Genomic DNA, 15,453 nt, shown 5'->3' on the forward strand with positions numbered 1-15,453 from the left:
TGGTCTTAACGACCACATCGTCTATGTACGCCTCTACTGTTTTGCCTATCTTGGTGGCCAGACATGTCTGAATCATGCGCTGATATGTTGCGCCGGCGTTTTGGAGTCCGAAGGGCATTGTGTTGAAGCAGAATGGTCCGTACGGAGTAATGAATGCCGTTGCGGCCTGGTCTTTTTCCGCCATCTTGATTTGATGGTATCCGGAGTATGTGTCGAGGAAGCACAATGAATCATGCCCTGTGGTGGCGTCAATGATTTGGTCGATGCGAGGGAGAGGGAAAGGGTCCTTTGGACAAGCCTTGTTAAGGTCTTTGAAATCGACACAAAGGCGCCAGGATTTGTCCTTTTTTGGTACCATTACTAGGTTGGCTGGCCAGTCCGGATGTTTTGTATCTCTGATGAATCCGGCTTCTAAGAGTTTGGCTAGCTCCTCTCCCATTGCCTGTCTTTTGGGTTCGGAAAATCGCCGAAGAGCCTATTTGACTGGCTTGAATCCTTTTAGGATATTTAGGCTATGTTCTGCCAGCCTGCGTGGGATTCCTGGCATGTCTGAAGGGTGCCAGACAAAAATGTCCCAATTTTCCCGAAGGAATTCTCGTAGTGCGGCTTCTACATTAGGATTTAATTGTGCCCCAATGGAGGCCGTCTTTGTGGGGTCCGTTGGATGGACCTGGAATTTGACTATTTCGTCTGCTGGTTTAAAAGAGGTAGACTTAGACCTCTTATCGAGTATCACATCGTCCCTATCCACCATGGAGCGCAGCGCAGTGAGTTCCTCTGCCGCTAGGGCTTCGGATAATGCCTCTAGGGCCAGTGCGGCTGTCTTATTTTCAGCGCGGAGTGCTATATCTGGATCACCGACAAGAGTGATTATTCCATTGGGCCCGGGCATTTTGAGCTTCATGTACCCGTAATGGGGTATAGCTTGGAAGATTGTGAATGCCTCTCGCCCTAACAAGGCGTGATATCCGCTGCCGAATGGGGCCACTTGGAACATGACCTCTTCGGACCTGTAATTGTCCGGCGAGCCGAACACTACGTCTAGTGTGATTTTTCCTGTGCAGCATACTTCTCGACTAGGGATTATTCCTCTGAAGGTTGTGCTGCTTCGCTCAATGTGGCTCTAGTCAATTTCCATTTTTTTGGAGGGTTTCCTCGTAGATGAGGTTTAATCTGCTGCCTCCATCCATGAGTACCTTGGTAAGACGAAAGCCGTCCACTATCGGACTGAGGACCAATGCGGCTGGTGCTCGAGCTGTTCGGAATTTAGGTTCGTCGCTGGCATTGAAGGTGATAGCTGTGTCGCTCCATGGATTTGTTGTTGCTACTTGGTAGACTTCGGCGAGGCTGCGGATTGTTCGTTTCCGGATGTTATTTGATGCAAAAGTCTCGAAGACTGTTAATACCGTACTGGTACTGTTGGGCTGATTGCCCGGGGCTAGAAAGCCTTCACCACTTTTGGCCAACTGCCGTAGTATCCAACATGCTCGAAGGCTATGTGTTGGAGTGGCGCCCTCCGTACTGTGGATTTTACAGGGTCCGTTGAGCCATCCCTCCAGTACAGTTCCATGCCCTTTAGGGGGGTTTTGCTTTTTGGTTTTTAACCCAGGTGCTTGAGTATGAGGCACCCTTTTATTTCGAACTAGGGTTGTATTCAGGGCCGGATTGTCCCAAAACCTGGTTTCGGTTTTCCAGGAACTCTCCATCGCACAGTATTTTTGTACTATGGTCGCCAGATCGGCGAAGCGTGTAACTTTGCGACGACTTATGGCATTCATGATTCCCTTGTCCATGCAATTATTGCAGAAAATTGAGATTGCGCTTTCCTCACGGCAGTCTTTTATCCTGTCCATGACCAGGAGGAATCTGGCCCAGTAGTGATGTACTGTTTCATCGGGATCTTGCCGTATTTGAGATAGATCGCTTATGTTTGGGTGGGCGGGCAGAATTAAATTCGGAACCCCGCCCGATCTGAGGCTCAAAGGCCGAGAAGTTTCCGAATTTGGAAGCTTGGATTGCTGGATGTTATCCAACAAATCTGGTTCGATGCCTGACTTTAGGTTCAGTACTTGATTGACATCCGTCCCTTCGTGGGAATCCGGCATGAAGGGATCGGGAATCCGGACATAACTGGTCTTTAACATAGAGGAAGAGTCGCCGCGCTGTTCCTCTACCACGACAACGTGGTGGGTAGCCTGGGGAGAGTTAATTTCTCTCAGATCGGTTTTAAGCCCAATCTGATCGTAGTCTGTGGCGACTCCCAGGGCGGCGATGCGATCCAAGAGCTCATTTACGGAGGAGAGCTCCATCGGATCTAGCTGCTCGGCGAATTCCGAGTTGACGTGAAGATCGCTTTTGATGACCCGAGAGGTCATTGTCGGAGCAGCGGCCGAACAGGCGTTCATAAGAAAACCGCCTAGCCGGATAGTTTGGCCGGGGGCCAAAGCTCCCTTGACAATGGCGCCGTCTTTAAAGACGGGAAAAGGCATCCCTCCTGATTGCGACGACATAGAGGAACTCTCAATGAAAGTACCAATGTCGGTGTCAAAACCGGCGGATCTCGGGTAGGGGGTCCCAAACTGTGCGTCTAGGCGGATGGTAACAGGAGACAAGGGACACGATGTTTTACCCAGGTTCGGTCCCTCTTGATGGAGGTAAAACCCTAGGTCCTGCTTGATTGATATTGATGAGGTGGGTATTACAAGAGTAGATCTACCACGAGATCAAGGAGGCTAAACCCTAGAAGCTAGCCTATGGTATGATTGTTGTCTGTCCTATGGACTAAAGCCATCCGGTTTATATAGACACTGGAGAGGGCTAGGGTTACCTAGAGTCGGTTACAATGGTAGGAGATCTACATATCCGTATCGCCAAGCTTGACTTCCACGCCAAGGAAAGTCCCATCCGGACACGGGACGAAGTCTTCAATCTTGTATCTTCATAGTCTTGGAGTCCGGCCGATGATGATAGTTCGGCTATCCGGACACCCCCTAGTCCAGGACTCCCTCACACGCATCTTAGCGGTTCTTTCTTTGCACTTATCAATGGAAATTCTCATGGACTTGAGAGACTCATTGATATCATGCTTAGGTGGGATAGATCTAAGTTTCAAATAATCAATATCAAGAGAAATTCTATCCACGTTCCTAGCCAACTCATCAATCTTAAGCAATTTTTCTTCAATCAAAGCATTGAAATTCTTTTGTGAACTCATAACTTCTTTAACACTATTCTCAAAATCAGAGGGTATCTTATTAAAATTTCCATAAGAGTTGTTGTCGGAATTACCATAATTATTAGAGGAATTACTAGGAAACATCCTAGGACTAAAATTGCCTCTATACACGTTGTTACCAAAATTGTTCCTACCAACAAAATTCACATCCATAGATTCATTATTATTCTCAATCAAAGTGGACAAAGGCATATCATTAGGATCAGAAAAAACACTTTTATTAGCAAATAATTTCATAAGTTCATCCATCTTTCCACTCAAAACATTAATCTCTTCAATCGCATGAACTTTTTTACTAGTGGATCTTTCGGTATGAGAATAATTAACCATAATATTATCTAGGAGCTTAGTAGCTTCTCCTAAAGTGATTTCCATAAAAGTGCCTCCCGCTGCCGAATCTAAAAGATTTCTAGAAGCAAAATTCAATCCGGCATAAAAAATTTGTATAATCATCCACAAATTCAAACCATGTGTAGGGCAATTACGTATCATCAATTTCATCCTCTCCCAAGATTGTGCAACATGCTCATGATCAAGTTGCTTAAAATTCATAATGTCGTTCCTAAGGGAGATGATCTTAGCGGGAGGAAAATACTTAGAGATAAAAGCATCTTTGCACTTATTCCATGAATCAATACTATTTTTAGGCAAAGATGAGAACCAAGTTTTAGCACGATCTCTAAGCGAAAACGGAAATAGCTTCAATTTAACAATATCATTATCCACATCTCTCTTCTTTTGCATATCGCACAAATAAACAAATTGTGTAGATGGGATGCCGCATCTTCACTAGGAAGGCCAGAAAATTGTTCTTTCATAACAAGATTCAACAAAGCGGCATTAATCTCACAAGATTCAGCATTAGTAGTAGGAGCAATCGGGGTGCTAATAAAATCATTGTTATTGGTATTGGAAAGTCACACAATTTAGTATTATCTTGAGCCATCGTGAAAAGCAATCAATCCAACACACAACCACACAAGAAGCAAGCAAAAAGAGACGAACGGAAGAAGGGCGAAGAAAAGGCAACGATTATCGAAAATCGTTTTAGAAGGGGGGAGAGGAAAACGAGAGGCGAATGGCGAATAATGTAATGCAAGGGAGAAGAGTTTATGATGGGTACTTGGTATGGCTTGACTTGGCGTAGATCTCCCCGGCAACGGCGCCAAAAATACTTCTTGCTACCTATTGATTTTGCATTGGTTTTCCCTTGAAGAGGAAAGGGTGATGCAGCAAAGTAGTGTAAGTATTTTCCTTGGTTTTGAGAACCAAGGTATCAATCCAGTAGGAGATGACGCACAAGTCACCGAATACCTGCACAAACAATCAAGAACTTGCAACCAACGCGATAAAGGGGTTGTCAATCCCTTCAAATCACTCGCAAAAGTGAGATCTGATAGAGATAAATAAACGGTAAAGTAAATATTTTTGGTATTTTTTGTTTATAGATTGGAAAGTAAAGATTGCAAAATAGTAGATCGGACACTAGCAAGATGTAAATGAGATTCAATAATATGGAAAAGACAACCGGGGCCATAGGTTTCACTAGTGGCTTCTCTCAAGATAGCTATTACGGTGGGTGAACAAATTACTGCCGAGCAATTGATAGAAAAGCGCATAGCTATGACGACATCTAAGGCAATGATCATGAACGTAGGCATAACGTCTATGTCAAGTAGACCGACTCCTGCCTACATCTACTATTACTCCACACATCGACCGCTATCCAACATGCATCTAGAGTATTAAGTTCATAAAGAACGAAGTAACACATTAAGCAAGATGACATGATGTAGAGGAATTAACTCAAGCAATATGATGAAAACCCCATCTTTTTATCCTCAATGGCAACAATACAATATGTGCTTTGCTGCCCCTACTGTCACTGGGAAAGGACACCGCAAGATTGAACCCAAAGCTAAGCACTTCTCCCATTGCAATAAAGATCAATCTAGTAGGCCAAACTAAACCGATAATTCGAAGAGACTTGCAAAGATATCAAATCATGCATATAAGAATTCAGAGAAGAACCAAATAATATTCATAGATAATCTTGATCATAAATCCACAATTCATCAGATCTCGGCAAACACACCGCAAAAGAATATTACATCCAATAGATCTCCAAGAACATCGAGGAGAACTTGGTATTGAGAATCAAAGAGAGAGAAGAAGTCATCTAGCTAATAACTATGGACCCGAAGGTCTGTGGCAAACTACTCACGCTTCATCGGAGAGGTAATGGTGTTGATGTAGAAGCCCTCCGTGATCGAATCCCCCTCCGACAGGACACCAGAAAAGGCCCCAAGATGGGATCTCACGGGTACAGAAGGTTACGGCGGTGGAAAAGTGGTTTCGTGGCTATCCTGGATATTTTTAGGGTATGAGAGTATATATAGGCGAAGGAACTAGGTCAGGGGAGCTACGAGGGGCCCACTAGGGTGGGAGGCGCGCCCTACCCCCCGGGGTGCGCCCTCCTGCCTCGTGGCCGCCTCGTTGCCTCTCCGACTTCATCTCCAAGTCTTCTGGTTTGCTTTCGGTCCAAGAGAGATCATCACGAATGTTTCATTCTGTTTGGACTCCGTTTGGTATTCCTTTTCTGCAAAACTCTAAAATAGGCAAAAAAACAGAAACTGGCACTGGGCCCTCGGTTAATAGGTTAGTCCCAAAAATAATATAGAAGAGCATATTAAAGCCCATTAAACATCCAAAATAGATAATATAATAGCATGGAACAATAAAAAGTTATATATATGTTGGAGAAGTATCAGACCATTTTATTAAGAATCAAGAGAGAGAGAGAGAGAGGAAGCCATCTAGCTACTAACTACGGACCCATAGGTCTACAATGAACTACCATCATCGGAGAGGCACCAATGGACATGATGAACCCCTTCGTGATGGTGTCTAGATTGGATCTGGTGTTTCTGGAACTTGCGGCGGCTGAAATTGATTTTCGTCGACTCTCCTAGGGTTTCTGGAATATTGGGGTATTTATAGAGCAAAGAGGCGGTGCGAAAGGCCACCGAGGTGGGCACAACACACCTGGGCGCGCCTGGGGGCCCAGGCGCGCCCTAGCGTATTCTGTCCGCCTCGGGCTCCCTCTCCAGTACTCCTTTGGCCCACTGGATGTCTTCTAGTCAAAAAAAATTCCCCAAAAAATTTCGCTGCGTTTGAACTCCGATTGGTATTGATTTCCTGCGGTGTAAAAAGCAAGCAGAAAACAACAACTAGCACTAGGCACTATGTCAATAGGTTAGTACCAAAAGTGATGTAAAATGACTATAAAATGATCATAAAACATCCAAGAATGATAATATAACAGCATGGAACAATAAAAAATTATAGATACGTTGGAGACGTATCAATCAGCGAGGACATCCAAGACTTACCATGAGTGATTGGGCGAGGTCTAAGTGACCTTGGCTCAAGAGGAATACAGTGAGGACTAAGTGTCCTCTGAGTTCATCTTAGCCGCCTCAACCAAATGTACATTTGATACAGCAACTGGAACTGGTCTACCAAATCGATGTGTCTCCATCGAGCCTACATGGTTTCAAATTCCTCACCTTTACCTTATGTTATTCCATTGCTGAAGAGTTTCATCATGCTTGTATGTTGCCGCCCTCTCTTGGAGTTCCTCACATTTACTCTCTGAAGAATTTGAACTGGAGACTTTCATCATGTTGTTTTTCATTTCTTCAGTTCATATTCCTCATGCTTGTATGCTTGTATGATTGCATGTTCTTCACCTATATATATCTTGTATGCATGCATTCCGCTACTGTGATGAATTAGTTTCCTCGCGTTTCTATTTCTTCAGTCTGATCTTCGTCGAAATCATCAAAGTTTGACGAATTTTTAAAAATCTCCCATTCACCCCCCCCCCCTCTGGGAGTAAACCCGTGCTTTCAACACTTACATATATTGCCCTTGAGAAATCTAGGTTGCATGCATTGTACCCAGTTCACATTTGATCCTCCAATCTACCATCATTGGCCTTGGTCTTCTCTTAGATCTTGTTTAAGTATAAATGCATAGCCCATCTTTCCGCATCAGCTTGAGCTTTTGAGTGAACCGACTGGTGCGTGCATTTCTACATGGTATCGGAGCCAAGAAATTTTGAGTTCAAGACTCGGCTGACGCAATTTTAAAATGAAAAAATGCAGCCCACTTCTGGTCCATGTTTAGGCCCGAGGAGTCACACATGAGGCGGAGTGTTGAAGTATAAATGTTTAGCCCATCTCTCACCGTTAGTTTGAGCTTTTGGATGAACTGGTTGGTAAGTGCAGTTCTACAAATCTCCTACTTAAAAAATATGAGACTTCCACAAATATATAATAAAAATATGAGACTTTTTCTACACTGAGGGTGTGTCTTCTCTTAGTCTAATTTCTTGTTTAGTTTTAGCCGACATTGAATATTCGCCCTTTTCAAGCAATTTTAACATGGTTCTTCTCACCTTCTCTTTTCGCATGGGCTTTTCACATGGGAGGTTAGAAGGCAAGAGTTACCCAAACCCACTACTTAATGAAACCAACAATACGGGCCTATTATATACTCTTACCTGTCATGTATAAAGAAGAGTTAAGAGAAACCATGTTAAAGTTTTCCTTTTTTAAAACTTTCACCGTGCCGGGAGGGGGAGAGAGAATCAACGATTATCGTGAGGAGAGAAAATTGCGGCACAATCTGGCGTGATATTTTAGTTCTGCCTTTTCTAAGCCCACCTGCCCATAAATCGTTAGGAATAACATCGAATTCCGGGCATCTTAGTCTTTCCGTTGGGTTGGTTCGTCCACAGTTATTAATTTTGTGAATAGTCATATAACTGTAAACTAATGAACTCTGTAGGGTCATTGTGTGTTCTTAGAACTTTTCAACCGGTTTGGGGCTTTATCAATTTAAAGTCAAGCACCCCCTAGATACTTTCATCTAAAAGCAAGACCCATATATAATCTAGTATTGTAGTATAACATGTTTTCATCCCTTACTTGATTGCATGAAATTAGTAAGACTGGGCTATCTTTACAAATAACTTTCTCTGTTCCATAATTCTTGTCGTGATTAGTATGAGTTACCAAGCCATGTGAGTTTGAACCCAAGTAAAAGCATATGGCCACGCGCTCACGCCCACACACCTTCTATAAGGCCTTGTACAATGCTAGGTGCTTAGGGAGATGGTTAGAAAAATAAATCGAGTTTCCCTGAATTATCAGTGCCTATTTCTACAGGAGAGACGTCTGATTAAGCGTTTGCCCTGTACAAATAAGCACCGGTGTATAAAGAAAGTCTGGTTTATTTCTCCAAACACCTATCCTAACCACCTTGCATTGTACAAGGCCTAACAGGGCAATTAACCAACTTCCATTTCTCACAGGAGAAAAAAGAAAATGTTAGAAACATCCGACTGATCTCTCTCTCTCTCTCTTAAGCCTCCTTCGACGCTTGCCACACGTCCATGTGGGCTAGCGCTCGCTCGTCGCTTTATTCCTTCCTCTCCCTTGGCCTTATCTCTTCTCCACAAGTCGTGAGCCACTCATTCTTTTCCTCTGTTTCTTCTTCCACTAGAACACCACAACACACACCACCAGGCGACGGCGCCTGTCGCCTTAGACCGGCGCCGTCACCGCCTCGCGTTGTTGCAGTCCTGCTCATGCAACACCGACATTCTGCAGCGCCCCTGCAAACCACCGATGGTGTTTTGCAAGCACACGGCTGAAATGCTGCGAGCGGCGGTGACCACATGGGGAACGAGGGGGCACGGCCGCCTATACGTGAGCGCCGGCTTGGGCCAAGGAGCCGGCGATGCAGCGCAGGCGGTGATTCACTCAGCATCTCTGTTGCAGATGCGCACCGAAGTTGCATACCCAGGCCACTGGCGAACTACCACGGTCCGCGGCTGCACATCAGTGTTGTGGGGGCGGCGAGCGGCGTTGTTAAAGACTACACCGAGCACCACTGCAATAAAAGAGGGCATCGCCGCTGCACCGGCGATGTTGTGCAACACGACGAAGCGCGGCGAGGCTGCAGTGGCTGGAGTTGTTGTGCAATACGACGGATGCTCATCGGCGGCCGCCGGTGCTGCAATGCAGCCCTCGTTGGCGGGTCATTGAAGCTCCGTCGGCACTGCAATGAAGCGTTGCCGGAGCTGCAGTGAAGCACCGCGGGGTCATTTAATCTCCGTTGGGGTTGCAATGGAGCGCCGCCGGACACCGCCGATGCTTCGCGCCAAGCGCTACTGCCATGGAAGCTGCTGCGCTGAAGCTTTTTGCCGTGCTGGCTTCGGTGCTGCGAGGTAGAGGACGCAGCAGAGAAGGAAGACGAGGTAGTCGGTGCTCTGAGGTATTCGCTGATGGATGGAAGAACATAGAAGAAAGAGGACCGCTCTGTTTGTTGCGATCGAACAACCACCGTCAGTCAGATCGGACGGCTATTCAGGTGGATGATTTCTGTAGGCTTTCATCAGGTTGATTTGTAGCAACCAAAAAAAAAACAGGCTCTTGTTCCCGACGGGACGTACCCTATTTACAACACGCGCTAGAGAGATCGTGAATCCCCCAGATTTCGATCCGTAATCAATAGGCATGAATGCGCGTATCAGGTCGAGATCAATTCCCATACGGATTTCTCACAACGACTACTACTACCCTGGTACCACCACCACCGTCCTCTCTAAACCCCGTGTTACACGTCCAATCCTCCACATGCCTCCGCACCGTGCAGCACGACAGGAGGCGCGACAACGGAGACGATACGGCCGGCGGCAAGTACCGGTCATTCCGTCCTCGGCAGCGCGCCCGTTGGCCGCCTGGCCGTGCCATGGCGGCGAGCACGAACGAGCGCGTCCTCGGCGGTACTGGCTACAGTGGGCGCACGGTGGGTGAATCGCCCGTCCGTCCGCCGCCCCTTTAATTTCCCTGGTGGATCGATCGATCGGTGTGTACTCCGCTGGCCCGTTTGCGTCCGCCGTACCCCTACAGATCGCTGCGTCCATATTTGCGCTGTTCTAGGACTGCGACGGACAATTGGGACTTGCAACGCAGTTAATACACAGCAAAGTACCACCCCTCCCAGTACTTCGCGAGTTTAGTGCAAAATCGTACTACGTTACAGATGAATGCAAACGGTCTGAATCAGCGCCAACACACGACGTCTGCTCTGCTCTGCCCTGCCTTTTCTGAATCTGAAGGAGTTGCGGCAGTTTCACTGTCACTCTGGGTGCCGCCATTCCCTGATCGATCATAGGTTGCTACTACCAGTAGCAGATGCGTTCAGATATGCTGATGCTGTCACTTTGCATGCTCTGCCATGGCAGGCATGAGTAGACAGTTGTGCGTGTTTATCCGCAGGAAATGGAGGGATTCCGCCACTTGTGGACTCCAAAGCAGAGCTACCCCAACAGAAACCCGCAGTTTCAGTGCCACCGCTAGCTCAAAGTGAGTAAAATATACTCCATACTTAACGAGATGGCCGGCCATTATTAACCCAGCGTGCGCGGAATGTTTACTGCTTGGGGATCCCCACCTTCTCCTCCTCCCAGAGTCCCCAGGCAAATCACCGCGTTTTCTATAACGCCTGTTGTCGAACGGACCCCCTTTTCACCGTACCGTCGCTGACACAAATTACTGGTGATCGACGACAAACAAACAAACGCGCTGCACCGCGCTGCCAACCCCGGTGGATCGGCCAATCGATCTCTCAAGTCTCATTCATGATCTCACCCCCACCACCTTCCACGGATCTGGGCTTCGTATTGTAGAACTGTAAAGCGATCGATCCAGCTTATTTTATGATGCTCACAACGTGCCCGATCATGCATGCTCCCCATCAAACCGCCCACTCTCTCTCTTGCACGTTGTGTCGACTTTTCATTCGTCCAATCACAGGCACAGTGCTAGTGTTATTTCAGCTCCAACAGCACGGAAAGTGACCTGCTCTTTCTTCGTTAGCACACCACTATTCTTCTGCATTAGTATATAGTATACATAATCCTTCACACACACACCGTGGACGAACGTAAGCAAAAGCAGATTACATTGCCGTCGGCACCGGCAAAGCGTCAGGCTAACAAAATACAGTACTGCCAGTACTGCAAGAAAAGTTCAGTATTTTCCAAAACTGAACCCAGGCTAGAGCCTCCATGGCTAGAGCGAGCTGATACCTTGCCATATCGGGCTACACATACAAACCCCCCAGACGCAGGGTACAGAAGTTACCAATGAGGTGAGGTCACACGAGAGCCGGGGCCCGCCCCCACACACCACAAGTTTCAGTGCAAAATTAAAGCCAGCAAACAGCATTGTGCGTGCGTGTGGTGTAGTTCGTCCCAGTTCCCGGCGAGCTGAGTGTCTGGCACCGAATCCCAGCGGCATCTCTCCCTCCCTGCTCCCATCCTATTCCTACTAGTTTTTACCAACCTACTGACTGACCCAGATCCCGATGCAACTAACATTCCTTAATGCCCCCTCCCTACCCCCCCTCCCACCGTGCACGGCATGATGCATCCATGTGCCATGGATCCAGACCCAGCTCCCCTCCCCAGCGGCGCTTTGTTTAGTTCAGACGGCCGCTCTAATCACTAATCATTCACGCATAGGTTAATCACCACTTGCTCTATCTAACCCCTTTTTTAACCGCGACGACGGCAGAGGTAGGGAGACAGTGGTAACTTCCCTCCCCTTCTTCCCTGGTGTGGGCGATCCGCGCGCTGTGCCTCGGCCCAGGCACCGGGGTCCCCCATCTCCCAGCGAAGCCTTCTTTCCACGGCACGCCATGCCGCCTGCCATGGAAGCCTCCACTGCAGTCTGCCTGCCTGTACTGCCTGTCTGCACTGCACTGCACTCTGCACCGAAGCATCCATCCATGCCATGCATGGGTGCCGAAGCTGTTTCCGTGCCCCTGCAAAGCCTCTGCATGCCTGCTCACTTGCAGAACTACCTAGGAGTAGCTACCCAACGATCTGGGTAACCGCATAACGTGTGCATTTCTTCTTGCAGGACCAGTGCAACGGATAAGGCGGAATCATGCATGGATGGAAACGGCAAAGGGAGACGGTTCACTCACTCAAATCAAATTATAGATCTGCGGCGCAGCAGCAAGAAGCTGCTGCTGCTGCTGCTACATGCTGACGACGATGTACAGTAAAAAATCCAGGCAAATACAGGTAAGGTAATCAACTACTACTAGGTGACAATTACAGTAAGGGACTGATCGAGCGATCCGTCCTGTCAACGAAGATAAGTACCAGTAGGGGAAGTAAAACTGCTACTGCTGCATGCTGCTGGGAAAAATCAGGATTAATATAAGGGTGTGTGAGGTGATAATGGTGGCAATATGTGAGTGAATGAGTGAAAGAAAAAGTTGGTTGATGAATCGGTGGTTGGTTGGTTGGTTAGGCTATAATGCTTCTTTTTCTTCTTTCCGGAGCATCTTTTTCCCTTCGCCTTTCTACACGGCCGGCCGGCCGGCCGGCGCCCCAGCTCTACAGTGAGTAACTTTCTAGCTACAGCTTCTCTCCCCCCTTTGCACGCTCGCTTTCATCGGCTGGCTAGTTGCTGCTCACCGCCGGGGTCCACTCGTACCGGCCGGAGTCGAGAGGCACGCCGCGGGCCACGTCGAAGTTGTACCTGGCACAGAGAGCTCGCACGTTAGAATTCCGGCGACGGCGACGGCGGCCGCAAGATAAGGAAATTTCCGCTGCTGCTAAAGTACTTACTTGCAAGCGAAGCGCCTGGCCTCGGCCTCCTCGGCGGCCGCGAAGAACTCCTCGATCTCGGCCGCCGGCGGGATCCTCGACCTCGCGGCCGGCTGGACCTGGGCGGTCGGCGTTTGCGGCAGCGACGACCGGCCGCTGTTCTGGCCCGCCAGATCCGACTCCAGGTCGCTCAGGTCGCCGGGGAAATGGCTGGACGGCGTCGTCTCTCGCCTGAATTTTCAAAAGCGACGAGCGGGACGGGGTCAGGAGCACGTCAGGAGGCATAATTCACAAGAATTGGCCGGAGACAGGAGGGAATTCGATCTCGCACCTCTCGCGGTTGCCGCCGCTCTCCGCGTTGTTGCTTGCTGAGCCCTCCGGAGCGCCTGCCTGTAGAGCGGAGAAAGCCACGATTTTCAGCAAAAAAAAGGAGATCTCGAATCGTATCCGAACTCTAGGGTTTGGACCCCAATTCCCTCACCTTGCTGTTTGCAGCGGCGTCGGAGCCGCACGACGGCAGGCTCCTATCCTGTCCCGCGGCCGACGCGTCCACGGACGACGCCGTGCTGGAGCAGCGCGAGAGGCCCGCCGGGAGCGGCGGCGCCGGCCCGTGCCCTGGGCCAGCAGCCGATGCAGGCGCCGGCGGGGCCATGAACAGCATGCGGCTCCGCAGCTTCAGGTAGCAGCTCCCGCTCTGGGCGCGAGCGGCGGCGCCGCCGAGGGGCGAGCTTGGCGGCAGCGGCCGCCTCCTCTTGGAAACGACGACGTTGGCCGCGGCCGCCCGCGACCGGGTCCGGACGCCGACGGCCTGCGTGACATCCACGCCGCCCACGCCGTCCTCCGCCCTGCACTTGCGCATGTACTTCCCCATCGCCCCACGCCGCGCGCTCCTGCCTGCCCTCCTTTGGCCGTTTCCGTCTGCAGTGCGCAGCGCGGCGCCGGTGGGATGGAGGGATATGATGCCGCTGGGTTGCTCTTTGGATTCTCTCCCCCGTCCGGAGTGAGCCCCGTGCGCGTGTGTGCGTACACATATAACACGCCAAGGGAGCCGGGGGATCGGATCCCGATCCGACGGCCAGGACCGCCCGACGGCGCCGTCAGCCGGATCTGGACGCTGGCCGCTGAGTCGGTAACGGCGTTCTGGAAATCCCAAACGGAACGTGATCATCACGGGAATGGCCTTTCCGGCGGGCGGCTACGGACGAGATTGCCCCTCGTTGTCTGCAGGCGTGACACGTGGGCCGGGCCGGATCCGACGGCTCACGTAGCGCCTGGGCGGGGTTAAGACGGATTTGAAACTGATGAGTGATGGATGATGATGGGGGTAATTCGAACGGGGTGCCGTTGCGATTCGACGCTCGGATTTGGAGAGGGCCGTTGCATGCGTGACTTGCGCTTGGACGGATGAGGGCCGGGCCCTTGCCGGAAGAGAGAAAGAAACAGAAATTTACAGATAGGCTGGGGGCCTCCCCTGGGTCTGGGTCTGGGTGCTGGGTGGGTTCTGGGTTCTGCCCTGCAACTGCGGGCGGATCGGATGGTAACTGTCGAAAGGCTTCCCCGGAAAAGCGTGGGGGTCGGCGGCAGGTTCAGATTCCGTCTGCCGTCGTCGGCCTGCAGGCTCGCTGTGACGTGTGTTGCGCACCCCCTGATCTGCTTTCGTCATCCTCGGGAAGCTCGTCGTCTGCAATCCACTCCACTCCACACGTGATGATGTGAGCGGCGGTTGAAGCTGAGGGCCGTGTACGAGGATCGCCGGTAGCGGTAGGTTAGTGTCAGCACCTGCTTTACGCGAAGTGGTTAATTCAGTTAAGTGAAATGGCAAATGTGTTCAAAAAAAGGGACATGTACGTGACATGATCACGCGCCAGGGAATGTGTGAAACGGCGGGCTGGCAAAGCAAGGCTCCATTTTATAACATCTGGCCAGCCGTGTAACGAACTGCATCGACCAGCGCGGCAGGTTCGCGGAGTACCGTACGCGGGACGACATCGCAGGTCGGTCGCCGCACCAGCGGCTTTGGCAGGGAGCCGCCCCCGGATCTACCTTGGCAGGCGCGTGGCGTGTGAGTTCGGTGGGTGGAGTAGCCCACCGAGCGCGGGCCATGCGCGCACGGGCCGCGGTGCCGCCGCTGGTTGATCGTCGCGGCCTCGCGGGCGGTCGGCCACGGTGATATTTTTGGCATACTGATGACTGGTGGATGGATGCTGGCATATGCCTAGTTGCGCGCAGTGCCTGGTCGTGTGCGTGATCCACGAGCGACGACGGCAGCGCTGCGGCTGTCCCCTCTGGTTTTGGATGCTTTGTGTTACCGCGCAAAGATCCAGCGTGAATTAATGACTTCATCAGATGCTAGCTCCTGCCATGCATTTCCTGAGGTAAACTAGCTGCCCATCGGTGACAAGACAAGCATGTCCCTGGCTAAACATAGCAACTGCCAGCAAGTACTCAGGTGCCTTTTGACACCCATGCGCGGGCAGAGAAAATATCCAGCGAAAACAAAATAACGTGGGAACCGGTAAAG

At 49.9% G+C, this 15,453-nt stretch overlaps 1 protein-coding gene across 1 annotated transcript; it reads right to left on the reverse strand.

Annotated features, from left to right (window-relative positions):
• Positions 1-12,272: 12,272 nt before the first annotated feature.
• On the reverse strand, positions 12,273-13,920 carry LOC119325018 (cyclin-dependent kinase inhibitor 1-like). The gene is made up of 4 exons (XM_037598775.1): positions 13,414-13,920; positions 13,264-13,322; positions 12,954-13,163; positions 12,273-12,864 (listed from the first exon to the last, which is right to left on the reverse strand). The coding sequence occupies exons 1-4, from the start codon at positions 13,801-13,803 to the stop codon at positions 12,786-12,788; spliced, it is 738 nt and encodes a 245-aa protein (XP_037454672.1). The 5' UTR covers positions 13,804-13,920; the 3' UTR covers positions 12,273-12,785.
• Between the last annotated feature and the right edge of the window lie 1,533 nt (positions 13,921-15,453).

This window comes from Triticum dicoccoides, chromosome 6B, assembly GCF_002162155.2.
Source record: "Triticum dicoccoides isolate Atlit2015 ecotype Zavitan chromosome 6B, WEW_v2.0, whole genome shotgun sequence".
NCBI classification, from domain to species: domain Eukaryota; kingdom Viridiplantae; phylum Streptophyta; class Magnoliopsida; order Poales; family Poaceae; genus Triticum; species Triticum dicoccoides.

Bases quoted from the DNA above. Each gene is read 5' to 3' on its own strand.
- LOC119325018 (XM_037598775.1), bottom strand. From the start codon at position 13,803: ATGGGGAAGTACATGCGCAAGTGCAGGGCGGAGGACGGCGTGGGCGGC. The intron at 13,323-13,413 runs GTGAGGGAATTG...TCCGCTCTACAG, and splicing joins ACGCCGCTGCAAACAGCAAG to GCAGGCGCTCCGGAGGGCTC. The intron at 12,865-12,953 runs GTAAGTACTTTA...TCTCTGTGCCAG, and splicing joins GCCAGGCGCTTCGCTTGCAA to GTACAACTTCGACGTGGCCC.